Source organism: Danio aesculapii, chromosome 7 (genome assembly GCF_903798145.1).
Source record: "Danio aesculapii chromosome 7, fDanAes4.1, whole genome shotgun sequence".
Lineage (NCBI taxonomy): Eukaryota > Metazoa > Chordata > Actinopteri > Cypriniformes > Danionidae > Danio > Danio aesculapii.
Genome location: NC_079441.1, coordinates 71,561,490 through 71,576,985, shown reverse-complemented (window position 1 = coordinate 71,576,985; position 15,496 = coordinate 71,561,490). Strand labels below are relative to the sequence as shown.

The 15,496-nt window shown below is 39.0% G+C and overlaps 1 protein-coding gene across 1 annotated transcript in view; it reads left to right on the top strand.

Annotated features, from left to right (window-relative positions):
• Window positions 1-14,604, top strand: part of LOC130232509 (RAS guanyl-releasing protein 2) — a 60,639-nt gene extending 46,035 nt beyond the window's left edge. Inside the window, exons 12-17 of the mRNA XM_056462459.1 lie at window positions 3,907-4,022; window positions 4,874-5,015; window positions 5,403-5,439; window positions 6,593-6,751; window positions 8,534-8,596; window positions 8,851-14,604. Coding sequence (XP_056318434.1) covers window positions 3,907-4,022; window positions 4,874-5,015; window positions 5,403-5,439; window positions 6,593-6,751; window positions 8,534-8,592 — 513 coding nt within the window. The 3' untranslated portion in view covers window positions 8,593-8,596; window positions 8,851-14,604. The remainder of the gene's footprint in view (window positions 1-3,906; window positions 4,023-4,873; window positions 5,016-5,402; window positions 5,440-6,592; window positions 6,752-8,533; window positions 8,597-8,850) is intronic.
• Window positions 14,605-15,496: the final 892 nt, after the last annotated feature.

Here is a 15,496-nt window from a genome sequence, read left to right as displayed (position 1 = left end):
CCGATTAAAGCCCTGGCTCGCACTGGCCCGATAGTGGAAATGCGGCTAATGAGCAATATTGACACCTCCAAATGGCGTTAAAAGTGTCAAATACTCTATTTATAAGGTATAATTCAACAAACAATGTAATTTCTGGCTTAATGTAGTGATGTAGTTGTGGAATTTGTTTGTTTACTATAGAGTAACGAGTACTACCGAGTAACATTCAGTTTGTTGCACAGAGTGATCGTTTGGGAGCCGCGTGGGAAGTATTACTCGCATACATGTTTTTTTTTCCCGAAGTGATCACAGACGTGGGCCACAGTGAAAGTGAGAGTGAAACCGGCGCGCAGATTATTTCAATGATCATATCACATCATAACAGTTATGATTACGACTATTGCCTGATATGTTTTTTTCTTTCATAGCGAATACAAAGAGTTGTGCATGAAAATAAATGTTTACTGGGTCAGTATAACTACTCTAGCTTATATAATGTTGAATAAAGTGCAAGAGGGAATCTGATAATGACAAATGTTTCATTTTACCAGTGAAAACAATTGGTCTAATGTTGACAAATGACAAGCATATGTCTCAAACATAATAATTCAACATCAGAATTATGAATAAGGCGACGCAGTGGCGCAGTAGGTAGTTCTGTCACCTCAAAGCATGAATGTCGCTGGTTCGAGCCTCGGCTGGGTCAGTTGGCATTTCTGTGTGGAGTTTGCATGTTCTCCCTGCGTTCGCGTGGGTTTCCTCCGGGTGCTCCGGTTTCCCCCACAGTCCAAACACTTGCGGTACAGGTGAATTGGGAAGGCTAAATTGTCCGTAGTGTGTGAGTTTGAGTGAGTCTGTAAAGATGTTCCCAGTGATGGGTTGCAGCTGGAAGGGCATCCGCTGCGTAAAACATGTGCTGGATAAGTTGGCGGTTCATTCCGCTGTGGTGATCCCTGATTAATAAAGGGACTAAGTCAAAAATAAAATAAATGAATGAATGAATGAATTATGAATAGTTGTATTCTGATGTCATCTGTAAACAGGACATATTTAAAGTCTGTTCAAGTCCACCATTCCAAGTCTATACAAAATTGAGCATTTTAACCCATAGTAGACCTAGACATAATATAATTCTTATTTTACCACATGTTTTAGAAATAACAATAATAATAGTCTACTCATATTAACCTTTATTTTACATCTACAGGATGTAAATGTGTATTTATATAGCACATTTATCGTGTATGGCCATACACCCGAAGCGCTTCACAATCATGAGGGGAGTCTCTTCACTCCACCACCAGTGTGCAGCATGCGCTTGGATGATGCGACGGCAGCCACATGACAACGCCGCCAGTGCGCTCACCACACACCAGCTATTGGTGGAGTGAAGAGACAGTGAGAGAGCCAATTCGGTGGATGGGGATGATTAGGAGGCCATGATGGGTAAGGGCCGATTGAGGGACTTTTGGCCAGGACACCGAGGTTACACCCCTTCTCTTTACAAGAAGTGCCATGGGGTTTTTAGTGACCACAGAGAGTCAGGACCTCGGTTTAACATCTCATCCGAAATACGAGGATCGTGAGAAAATCCTGATTCGCATCTTAGCCAGAATCGTGCAGCTCTAATGTCCATTCACTACGGTGGCCGGGAAGTGCAAAACAACATTATAAAGTGTGAAACACTTATACGAAGCTCGAGACAACATTTACATTTTGAAAAACATTTTTACCTGTCATCAGACATAATTACATAGGAAAAACCATTTTACCAACACTGAAAAAATTATTCAAAGATGATTCCTTGGATTTACTCATTTTTTTACGTTAAGTGATTGTAAACAATTTATTTGAGCTGAATTTAAACAAACAAATTAAGTTCAACATTGCTCAGTTTAATCTGTTTGTTTAAATTCAACACAAATAAATTCTTGTGGTTTCAATAGCTTTTACAACAGATTTTTAACTTCAACAAGTTAAGCACAACAGCAATGATAATTTCTCAACAAAAGCCACCAAGCAGGAGAGAGACCACACTCTGGAAGCAAGCTTCCATGTGGCTTGCAACTGGCAGGCTTTTAAGCTTGCCGGGCAACGAGTAGCAGGTGCAACCAATCAACTTCCTCTCCTCCACACCTAGCTGAGAAACAGGAATGGAGAGAGAGAGAGAGAGAGAGAGAGAGAAACCAAACACAATAATACATTCAAACACCATAGAATGTAACATAATTCAACATCAGAATTATGAATAGAGGCGACGCAGTGGCGCAGTAGGTAGTGCTGTCGACTAAAAGCATGAAGGTCGCTGGTTCGAACATTGCTCGTGCAGCTCTAATGTCCATTCACTACGGTGGCCGGGAAGTGCAAAACAACATTGCAAAGTGTGAAACACTTATACGAAGCTCGAGACAACATTTACATTTTGAAAAACATTTTTACCTGTCATCAGACATAATTACAAAGGAAAAACCATTTTATCAACACTGAAAAAATTATTCAAAGATGATTCCTTGGATTTACTTAATTTTTTACGTTAAGTGGTTGTAAACAATTTATTTGAGCTGAATTTAAACAAACAAATTAAGTTGAACATTGGCAAGGCAAGTTTATTTCTATAGCACATTTCATACACAGTGGCAATTCAAAGTGCTTTACACAAACAGGAATAAAAGAAACAAGTATAAGAGAAATAAAAACAAATAATAAAAATGGTTAAAATAAAATAAAAAATAAAATAAATAAGTATAAAAACAGATCAAATGTGCTATAAAAGAATGAAAAAGAAGAGAAAGACATAATAGCGTGATCTGTGGGCCGTAGCACAGTGCTCATTCAGTAAAGGCACAGATAAACAGATGTGTTTTCAGTCTTGATTTGAACGTGCCTAATGTTGGAGCACATCTGATCATTTCTGGAAGCTGATTCCAGCAGCAGGGGGCGCTGTTAGTAGCTGAAAGCCGATTCACCCTGCTTTGACTGAACTCTTGGAATTTCTAATCTATTTGATCCTAAAGATCTGAGTGATCTGTTTGTATTCAGTGAGCATATCTGTAATGTATTGAGCTCCTAGGCCATTTAGTGATTTATAGACCAGTAATAATACTTTAAAATCTATTCTGAATGTGACTGGGAGCCAGTGTAAAGACCTGAGGACAGGTGTGATGTGCTCTGATTTCCTGGTTCTGGTCAGAATTCTGGCCGCAGCGTTCTGGATGAGCTGCAACTGTCTGACTGTCTTTTTGGGAAGGCCAGTGAGGAGGCCGTTACAGTAATCCACCCTGCTGCTGATAAAAGCATGAACAAGTTTCTCTAAGTCTTCACTGGAAACAAAGCATCTGATTCCTGCAATGTTATTGAGATGATAGTATGCTGATTTACTGCTCTGACATGACTATTGAAACTCAGATCTGACTCCAGAGTCACACCAAGATTCTTGACCTTATTTTTTGTTGTTTGACCCTTAGAGCCAAGGTATGCATTCAAGGCACGCATTCATTGCTCAATTTAATCTGTTTGTTTAAATTCAACACAAATAAATTGTTTGCAACAGTTCTGCATGCAACACTTTTTTTCAGTGAAGGACGAAACTAATTTACATTTTAGAAAAAAAATTAAGACGCAAAACACTTTTACAAGCCCCGAAACAAATTTACAATTACAGATTCCTTACGGAAAGGGAATGTACCACACACCGGGATTTCTAAATGTACATTTGTTTTGTCCTTGGTAAACTGGTTTTTCCTATGTAATTGTGTCTGATGACAGGTGAAAATGTTTTTCAAAATGTACATTTGTCTCGAGCTTCGTATAAGTGTTTCACACTTTGTAATGTTGTTTCGCACTTCCCGGCCACTGTAATTCACAAATCCATGCCACATGTATTGAGATCCGTGCGCATGAAATCCTGCTTTTATTGTGTTTTCACAGTCTGTGTTCAAGAATTTCGACACAAACGGTGACGGCTTCATCTCACGGGAAGAGTTTGAGTGCATCAGGAATAACTTCCCTTATTTAAGCAAGTTTGGAGAACTCGATACAAATCAGTAAGTGCCATCATACAGTTCAAGTCACAATTATTCGTCCTCCTGTGACCTTTTTTTCTTTTTCAAATGTTTTTCCTAAGTGAAGTTTCTTAAACTAATTTCGAGAGGAGCACGTGATATGATTGAGCACGTCTGGCCACTCATCTGTAATCAGTAATAATCCAATCAGAGTGATCCTAGTTTACTATAAATGGATCATTTTCTCCCTACTGTTTCTATCTTCGTTTGGAAGGATCCCCCCTTCCACCCCATCTCCTCCTTTTCCTCCCTTTTCTAAAGGGGGAGCTCTCGAGACCTACCTGATCTCGGATCTCCTGATATGCTTATCGACCGGGCGGGAGCCCTTGGCTCAAATATCTCCGAGCTCAGGGTTCTCTCCCGGGACAGCATGCCAAACCTGCTTTATACGCCAAGCATATCTAAGTGGGAATTTTTGAAATGATGTTTAACAGAGCAAGGAATTTTTCACAGTCATTTCTGTAATATTTTTTCTTCTGGAGAAAGTCTTATTTGGTTTATTTTGGCTAGAATAAAAGCCTTTTTTTTTTTTTAAACCATTTTAAGGTCAATATTGCTAGCCCCCAATATTTTTTCTACTGTCTACAGAACAAACCACTGTTATACAATGACTTGCCTAATTACCTTAACTTGCTGCATATAACGCCTGGTGTTTTAAGATCTCACAGAGAGGTTTTATGAGTTATAATCAGTCTCTTTTCCTTTCCTTAATGTTTTAGGCCTTATTTGTCACTTATTCTTCCAAAACTCAGCTTGTATTGAGTATTGTTTGGGTCTTTCTGTGCATCCTTTTCTCTACCTCATTTCATGTTCTGTATTTCTCTTTATATCAGGGATGGAAAGATCAGCAGGGAGGAGATGATTGATTATTTTATGAAGGCCAGTTCGTTGCTCAATTGCAAGATGGGCTTCATACACACCTTCATAGAGACCACATACGTGAAACCCACCTTCTGCGATCACTGCACCGGCTTTGTAAGTAGCAGATGCTCATGCAATCATAAAGAAATGTATTGATAACTTGGTAATGTTATAGCAGTGTTTTTTAAAATGGACAGTTTCCTCAGGATATCTATTGTTTGTTGTACCCCAGACCCTTCTATTGTGTGTGTGTGTGTGTGTGTGTGTGTGTGTGTGTGTGTGTGTGTGTGTGTGTAGCCTCTGATGCTGTGAGTTTGCTATTTTGCTTTCATCCATTTCTGCGCTTTCGCTTTCATCCTTTGTTTTCCCGCTGTTTTTCCCTCTCTTGATCTAAGCTCCTCCTCCTTCTCCCGTCTGTACTATTATCCACATCATTTCTGCATATCATTTTTCCTCCAAAATACTCTTAATTATGTGTATCCTTCTGTTTTTTTTTTTAAGATATGGGGGTTTTATAAACAAGGATACAAATGCAAAGGTAAGAGAGAGCTATATATGCTTGTGTGTGTATACCTTGTATTCCTGACGCTATGGGGACCAAATGTCCCCACAAGTATAGTAATATCAGAACATTTTGACCTCATGGAGATTTTTTTTGGTCCCCATTATGAAAATGGTTCATAAATCGCATAAAATGAGGTATTTTAACAATATTAAAATGCAGATTGTTTCCTGTGAGGGCTGAGGGACAGAATATACAGTCTGCACTGTAGAAAATCATTCATTCTATGGGAAGTCCCCTTAAAGATAGTTGTGCATGTGTGTGCGTATGTGTAATTGTATGTTTATGTGTATGTTTATGCGTGTGTGTGTGTGCGTGCACTTGCGTGTGTATGTTTGTGTGTGAATGTTTTTGTTTGTGCGTGTTTGTGTGTGTTTGTGTATGTGTATGTTTATGTGTGTGTGTGTGTGTGTATGTTTATGTCTGTGTGTGTGTTTAAGTTAAAGGGGTGTGTTTATTGTACAGGAACTACAGTACATGAGAAACAAGCAAACACACACTGTAGAATTAACATAAATTATAACATAACATAAAGGATAATATTCATATGCAAAGAACTCAAGGACCCTGTTTTTAAAATGTATTTCAAGAGTTCACACTTAGCTTTGATTATAAAGTGTGTGTAGCATGCTGTCCCCGGAAAGAGCCCTGAGCTAATAAGATCCTCGAGCCCGGGGCTCCCTCCCATTTGCAGGGTGAGAGGGGAGTTTGAGCTCTGGTAGATCTCAATGAACTCCCCCAGCTTTATTCTGGCTAATGACAGATATAGGATGGCTGAGGAGAGGTGTACTCGCTAAGAGCTTGGCTATGATATCGATGATATTTAGTTTGGTCAATTTACTTAGATGCGTGTTTTTTGGACTGTGAAAGGAAACCGGAGAACCCGGGGAAACCCCACTCGAGCACAGGGAGAACAAACTCCACTCAGAAATGTCACCAGTGTGAACTCTTGAAATTAGTTTATAAATAAACTTCACTTGACGTGTCAAAGTAAAACACTTAAGAGACATCACGTTATAAATGTTATGTTAGAAGTTTCAGATTAATTAAGTGCTCTTCTATGTCACAAGGCTTTATCATATCGAGGTTTTTTTTCCTGTGACCCTAAACACCTGTTTTTTCCTCTCAGTTTGTGGTGTGAACTGTCATAAAGCGTGTCACGGACGCCTGACGATCGAATGCCGGAAAAGAACGAAGAGCATCAGTCACGAGACGCCGCCGTCATTACAGTCCAGATCCTACAGCTTTCCTCTGCCCAGCAATGCACAATCTAACCTGCAGAAGACAGGTACTGTACACACACACACACACACACACACACACACACACATACACACAAACACAAACAGAAAAACACACACAAACACAAAAACATACACACAAACTCACAGAAACAAACACACAACACACACTAAGTAAACAAACGGAAAACACATCGACACAAACACAAAAACACACACAAACACACACAAAAAGCACACACAAACACAGACAAAACAAACACACCCACACACAAAAACACAAATAAACACACCCACACAAACACAAGCTCACAAACACACGCAAACAGAAGCACACAGACATGCACACACACACACACACACACACACAAACTAAGACACACACATAAACACACGCATACACAAACACACGCAAACAGAAGCACACACACAAAAACAAACACAAACAGAAAAACACACACAAACAAAAACATACACACAAACACACAGAAACAAATACACAACACACACTAAGTAAACAAACAGAAAACACACAGACACAAATACAAAAACACATCCAAGCACACAAACACACACAGAAAGCACACACAAACACAGACAAAACAAACACACACACAAAAACACAAATAAACACACCCACACAAACACAAGCTCACAAACACACGCAAACACAAGCACACACACACACACAAACTAAGACACACACATAAACACACGCATACACAAACACACGCAAACAGAAGCACACACACACAAACACAAACAGAAAAACACACACAAACACAAAAACATACGCACAAACACACAGAAACAAACACACAACACACACACTAAGTAAACAAACAGAAAACACACACAAAAACAAATAAACACAAACACACAAACACAAGCACACACACATGCACACACACACTAAGACACACACATAAACACACGCAAACAGAAGCACACGCAAACAGAAGCACACACACATAAACACAAGCTCACACATAAACACACGCAAACACAAGTATACACTCACAGAAAACACAAACACACACACACACACACACACACAAACACACACACAGACACAAACATTAAGCATACAGATACACACAAAAAGCACAAATAAACACACAAAACAAACACACACACACATAAAAATATAAACAGACATGCACACAAACACCCCCCCCCCCCCCACACACACACAGACACCACACACTAATACAACCACACAGAAACACACATACACAAATACAAACACGCAAAAACACACACAGAAACACAAGCACACACTAAGGCAAACACATAAACACACGCATACACAAACACACGCAAACAGAAGCACTCACACACAAACACAAGCACACAAACACATAAACACACGCAAACAGAAGCACACAAACACAAGCTCTCACATAAACACATGCAAACACAAGTAGACACACACACAAAAAACACACACACATACACAAACACACACAAACACAAGCTCACACTTTCACACACAAACACCAAGCCCCCCCCCCCCCCCCCCCCCCAACACACACACACACACAAACACACTAAGACACACACATAAACACATGCAAACAGAAAAACACACACAAACACAAGCTCACACATAAACACACGCAAACACAAGCTCACACTTTCACACACAAACACCCCGCCCCCCACACACAGACACCACACACTAATACAACCACATGCAAACACACACACACAAATACAAACAAACCCATACAAACACGCACACACATAATTGCAGGCCTAAATTAACTGATTTGTGTGTGTGTGTGCGTGCGTGCGTGCGTGCGTGTGTGCGTGCGTGTGTGTTTCAGTCATCACAGAAGAGGATGTGGAGTCGGCTGAACAGGCTGTATTTGACTGCCATCTTTAAACTGGTATCTCTCATCACACCAGTGCTCTACAACATTTCAGATTAACACACATTTTAAGGGGCCGTTCACACAGTATGTGTTTATCCTTTCCAACACACTACTTTTTAAACTAGTTTATCAATCTAAACACACACTTGACAGACATGTGTGAGCATTACACTAGCCTCTTGTGTCTGTATTGCTATGTAACTAGACTTCACACACAGCATTCTCTCATAAACTAGACCGACTCTGACTGTGTTTACTTACTATCACAGCTGGAGAGTACGCTGAGACGTGGACATGCTGCTACCTGCTGGACTGAAGCTGCAACTGCAACCAGAACAGTCATTTCTTCCATTCTCCAGTCTGAATGTAAACTCAAACATATCTCAAAATATCCAAGAAAAATGGTCGGATTTATCATGGCGCTGGATATCTTGTAATAACACTTTCACACACTCAAAAAAATGCTGGGTTGTTTTAATGCTGGACAACGAAACTAACAATTGGCTGGAAAAATTAAATCATGTAAACTAGTGCTGGGCTAAAAGTACACGGTGGCCTTAAAGCAAGAATGTCGCTGGTTCGAGTCCCGGCTGGGTCAGTTGGCATTTCAGTGTGGAGTTCTCCCTGTGTTCTCCCTGTGTTGGTGTGGGTTTCCTCCGGATGCTCCGGTTTCCCCCACAGTACAAACACATGTGCTATAGGGTGATGAACTAAATTGGCCGTAGTGTGTGTGTGTGTGTGTGTGTGTGTGTGTGTGTGTGTGTGTGTGTGTGTGAGTGTGTATGGGTGTTTCCCATTGCTGGGTTGCAGCTGGTATGGCATCTGCTGTGTAAAACATATGCTGGAATAGTTGGCAGTTCATGCCGCTGTGGCAACCTCTGAAATAGAGACCAAGCCGAATAAAAAAGAATGAATGAATGAATGAATTGTGTCAAAACTACCATTCATTCATTGTTTTTTCAGTTTAGTCCCTTTATTAATCCAGGGTCGCCACAGCGGAATGAACCGCCAACTTATCCAGCACAGGTTTTACGCAGCGGATGCCCTTCACTAACCTTTATTTTGGATCCAATTAATCTTTGCCCAGCCCTAATTTAAATTATCATAAAAAATTTATTACATTTTATTAATTAATGAAAAATGTTATTAATGTTGGGTCGATATTTGACCCAACATTGGTGTTAAAGGCACAGTATTTAAGCTTTTTCATTAAAAATATTCAAAACCAACTATACTCAGTGTCATATTTTGCTGACGTATGCACTTAAATGATCCCAAATGTTTATACGAATATTTAAATGCAGCGATATAATCAATTTAAATTAGTGTGACGGAGTGTGTGTTCATGCTAATGATGTAACACACTCTCAATTTCCAGTTTGGTTTTCTAGAACCAGTGAAACAGCAGAGAAGCTTTAATGTTTTATTAGACGAGCTGCATTATAACAGAAGCCTAAATGTATTTAGTCTGATAAAACAGCACCTATTAGCATGTTAAACCAAAGCCTATTGAAGACAAGCCTGAAATCTTTAGACTAGAATTTATACTTCTGCATCAAGCACACGCGTATGGTCCCATAGCCCTCACCGTGGCTAACACAGACGCTGACGCACACCTCTTAAAAAATGTAACTACATATCGCAATGACACGTAGCGCAAGCTCTGTGATTGGTCGGTTTGGTAGCTGTGACAAGTGTGGGCGGTGCTGAGAGCCGTGAACCCGATGGAGCGAGTGTCATGAGTCCCATGAAGGAGCTCCAGATGGAGACTTTTGTTTTGTGTTTACCTTATGATTAAAGTTGTTGCACGTCCGCCGGTTCCCGCCTCAAACTGAGCGAGTTTGAGCTACTTGTACGTTAAGGTAGCGTTCAGAAAAAAGAAAACACCTGAAGAAACTCAACACAGAGGAACATACAAACCTACTGCCATCTAATGTTTCAGAAGTGTTATTGCAGAGCTACACAAACAGAACGCAGTATAAATGCACGACTATGCGCAAAGCAGGCGCCGTGGGTCACGCTGATCACTCGATGCAGAAGTATAAACCAACCATGCTAATGATGAGAATGCAAGGAAGGAGGCTAAAAGCCGCTATGTGATTCAAGATGTGATTCAAGTGACCAAGTAAGTCTTACAGATTTTTTTAATAGTAAGTAATGCAGAAAACGTCTGATTAAACTACGCCTTTGTTTGTTGCGAATACACGCCCTCTAGTGGCGAAAGTTATACACTGCACATTTAAAACAACCCAGCACTTTTAGAGTAAGTTTTAGAGTAAGTAAAATAAAATAAACAGAAACTAAGATGAAGAATAAGAAAGAAATTGTTAGATAGGACAGTATTGAGACAAGAAGCGAAGTTGGAGAGAGAGTGGGGTAGAGTAGGAAAATGTCCTCAAGCCTGGATTCGAACTCAGGACGCCCTGACGTGATACTGCACCATATGTTGGCACACTAAGCACTAGGAGTTGTTTAGTCTTTTAGCACGACTATATAATGAAGAGTGAGTGCTTCTGTTGACCATGTTCGGGGTAATGTTTTAAAGTACTTTTACTATAGTAACAATATTTTGTTAATGTTGCTAAATCGGTGCTTGATGTCATCAAAGGAATGACGGAAATGGTGGCATACAGTAGATCTGGTCTGTGTGTGTGCATGTGTGTGTGTGTGTGTGTGAGTGCAACTTAAATATAGTTATTAATATGCAACCAGCTGTAATGTTCTTTAAACCTTTAAATTTAATATAACAAAATGGGGATAACCCTAATTAATGTTTCTTGAGAGAGTTAACCGCAATAAAAGATGATATTTATTTCAACTGTACTGTATTTGGTGCATCAACTTTTTTTTTTTTTGTGAATCTATGTATGTTAAACATTACATAAAATGAAGGCTGTGGAAATATTGTGCGTAAAGAAGATTCTGAACAAAACCAATTTACTGTTTTTTTCAGTGAGATATAAGCTTTAATAACGTCCTTTGCTAGCCACACTAATCTGAGCATTAAATACTAATCAATACAGAGTGTGAATTAAATCTAAACGCATAAAGGATATGATCATTTGGATGTTAAAAAGACATGGTTTTAATCATCCAGTGTTTGATCTCTAATCCACCATACATATGTATAGATAATGAGAGTATGAAGGCTGCGTTATATTAAACATCATCCTGAAGTCATTATAATAAAATATAATAAGATAAGACGTGACACCTTCATGAGGGAACAGTGTTTTTTGTTGATGTTGCTGAATTCAAATCAAATGAATCTTTTTGGGTTGTGATAATAGTTTTTGTGGTTTTATATGTTCAAAAGATGTGAGTGATCTTTTAAATAAGTAAAACCTGTTTGTGGTTGTGGTTTCGCAAAACTAGGTCCATGTTTCAGATTAAAAATACTCCTCTTGTTTTATTTCATTATGTAATGTATGTTTGTGTGTAGCATTGAAAATGTGATTTCCAGAAATCTTCCAATGATCTGAGAAATCGTACACTTTGAAAAAATGCTGGGTTGTCATAACCCAACACTATAAAAAATGCTGGGTTCCACACAATTCCTTTATGTATTCCAAACACAAATTGATTAATTCAATTTAATTGTTGAGCTTATCCATATCATCCTGCAGCTCAAGACTGGTTACTCACTGAAGCTAAGCAGGGCTGAGTCTGGTCAGTACCTGGATGGGAGACCACTTGGGAAAGCTAGGTTGCAGTTGGAAGTGGTGTTAGTGAGACCAGCAGGGGGCGCTCAACCTGCGGTCTGTGTGAGTCCTAATGCCCCAGTAAAGTGAAGGGGACACTATACTGTCAGTGAGCGCTATCTTTCAGATGAGACGTTATGTGGTCTTTAAAAATCCCATGGCACTTTTCGTAAAGAGTAGGGGTGTAACCCCGGTGTCTGGCGTTTTAAACCCACTCAAATTTTGTCAACCCACCTATGTGATTTTTTTTTTTACCCTCACAATCAAATTCAGAACCAGGTGGAAAACCTTCCAATCTGGCTACACTGGCCATACATGATAAACGTGCTACATAAATACACATTACATTGCATTTACATTACAACTTAAAACAATTAAGTTGTCCAAAACAACAGCTCATTTTGAATTAGTTTGAACAAGCAGCAAAAAAAAGTGTGTGTGTTTGAATGTTGGATCAAATATGGACAAACCCATATTTAACCCAAACTTTGGGTTACAACAACCCAGCTTTTTTTAGAGCGTACTCTTATATGACATTTAGTTATTTATCCCCCCCTCCAAAAAAAGCTGGGTGATGTAACCCAACACTGTAAAAAAATGCTGGGTCCAACAATTCCTTCATGTTGTCCCAACCCAAATCGATTACATTAACTTAATTGTGTTTACAAATTTAAGTGGATTGAAAATAAAACAATTTAGTTGTCCCCAAACAACATTCAAAGATTTTGTTGATTCAACTCATTATAAGTGAGTTTTATAAGTAGTTTTAACAAGCAACAAAAATCTTTGTTTGAGTGAACGTTGGGTCAAATATGGACAAACACATATTTAGGTTACAAACATTAAGTTACAACAACCCAGTTTTTTTAGAGTGTACTCTTATGTGACATTTAGTTAAGCATGTAACATTGTAACTCTCAACAAAATAGCTGGGTTTTTGTAACCCAATGCTGGGTTCCACACAATTCCTTCATGTTGTCCCAACACAAATTGATTAACTTCATTTAATCGTTGAAATTATCCATATTACCATGCAGCCCAAAACTCACTGAAGCTAAGCAGGGCTGTGCTCGGTCAGTACCTGGATGTGAGACCACTTGGGAAAGCTAGGTTGCTGTTGGAAGTGGTGTTAGTGAGACCAGCAGGGGGCACTCAACCCGTGGTCTGTGTGAGTCCTAATGCCCCAGTAAAGTGAAGGGGACACTATACTGTCAGTGAGCACTGTCCTTTAGATGAGATGTTATGTGGTCATTAAAAATCCCATGGCACTTCTCGTAAAACTGTGTTTCAAAACTGCCAAAATTTTGTCTGGCAATTGCAATACTGGCTATACACGATAAAGGCACTATAAAAATACAAATTACATTTACATTACAACTTAAAACAATTAAATTGTCCAAAACAACAACTCATTTTAAATTAGTTTGAACAAGCAGCAAAAGAAATAAAATTGTGTGAATGTTGGGTCAAATATGGACAAACTCATATTTAACCCAGACTTTGGGTTATAACAACCCAGCTTTTTAAGGGGTGTACTCTTATATGACATTTAGTTATTTATCCCCCCCAAAAAATAAAAAAAAAGCTGGGTAATGTAACCCAACACTGTAAAAAAAATGCTGGGTCCAACAATTCCTTCATGTTGTCCCAACACAAATCGATTTCATTAACTTATTTGTGTTTACAAATTTAAGTGAATTGAACATAAAACAATTAAGTTGTCCCCAAAGAACACTCACAAATTTTGTTAATTCAACTCAATTTTACAAGTAGTTAAAAATAAGCAGCAAAAATCATTTTTTGAGTAAACGTTTGATCAAATATGGACAAACACATATTTAACCCAACATTAGGTTACAACAACCCAGTTTTTTTAGAGTGTACTCTTATGTGACATTTAGTTATGCATGTAACGTTGTAACAGTCAACAAAATAGCTGGGTTTTTCTAACCCAATGCTGGGTCAAATATGGACAAACCCAACCTTTGCGTTAAAAAGTGCAATTTATGTTTAATGAATTTATCCATATTTGACCCAACACTAGGTTATGACATCCCAGCATTTTTTAGAGTGAATGAATATGTTCTTGTGATGGTGTTTTGTACAGATGGTCTTTAATGATGAAAAGAGAGAGGGAGACGTGCATGAGAATGTATTTTAGATATAAGTACATTTGTGAAATTATGCTTTTTTTCTGTAACACAAAAGACGGCTTTTATTCTCGGAGGTAAATGAATGTATTTTTCTCATGCAAATACCTGTTTAAATGTGCAAGTCTGTAGGAATGTTTCAGTGACAATAAATATGGCTTTTAAAATAAAATTATTGTTTATTTAGTTCAGTTCAGAGTGCTATTTTGTATGTGGTTTTCTCTCTATCACAACTATATAGTCAGAAAAATCTGTATGGTAAATCGATATAGAAATTTCCTTTATTAAATTCTGCAGATTGGAGAGGGGTCTGGCTGCAGACTCGGTGCAGTGCAATCTGAGCTGCATCCAATGCTTTTTAATGGGCTCACCCAACCCCACCCTTAACCCTACCACCTCACAGTGACGTCACTCGCTCCATTCGAGTGCATTGTGTCTGGCGTTGCATCGCTGAGTGCAGGCCCAGATTGGCTAATCAGGAGGACTGGAAGTATTCCCGGTTGGCCGGTCCGTTTTTTTGGCCATGAGGGCCGGTGTCCCTAGCTGCCTGCACTCCGAGCAGTCACACTTTTTTCATTCATTTATTTATTTGACCTTAGCCTCAGTCTTTTTATTCATTATTTTACCGCAGCTCCACTCTTTTATTTATTTTCTCGCAGCTCCATGAGCAGAATGCAGCCTGCAGGTTATTGATGTCCAATAAAGAAATCTACGAAGTCTGATTCTTGTCAGATGTTGACTTTTAATCTTCTCTCAGACATATATAAACAAATTAAAATAAACAAAATAGAACCTCAAATTTCAACTATCACGAATGCGGTACAGAAACCTGTGTGACTCCGCTGTCTTCTAAAGAACGCACTGCCGTCAGATTTAACCAATTGTATCTGGATGCAGCCTTTATATGCAAGCTGAGATTGCATCAATCAATGATGCAATGTCAGACACGATGCACTCAATGGAGCTAGTGACGTCACTGTGACGGGTAGGTTTAGAGGTGGGATTTTGTGAGTGCATTAAAAGCATTGGATGCAGCTCAGATTGCACTTGCACCAGGTCTGCAT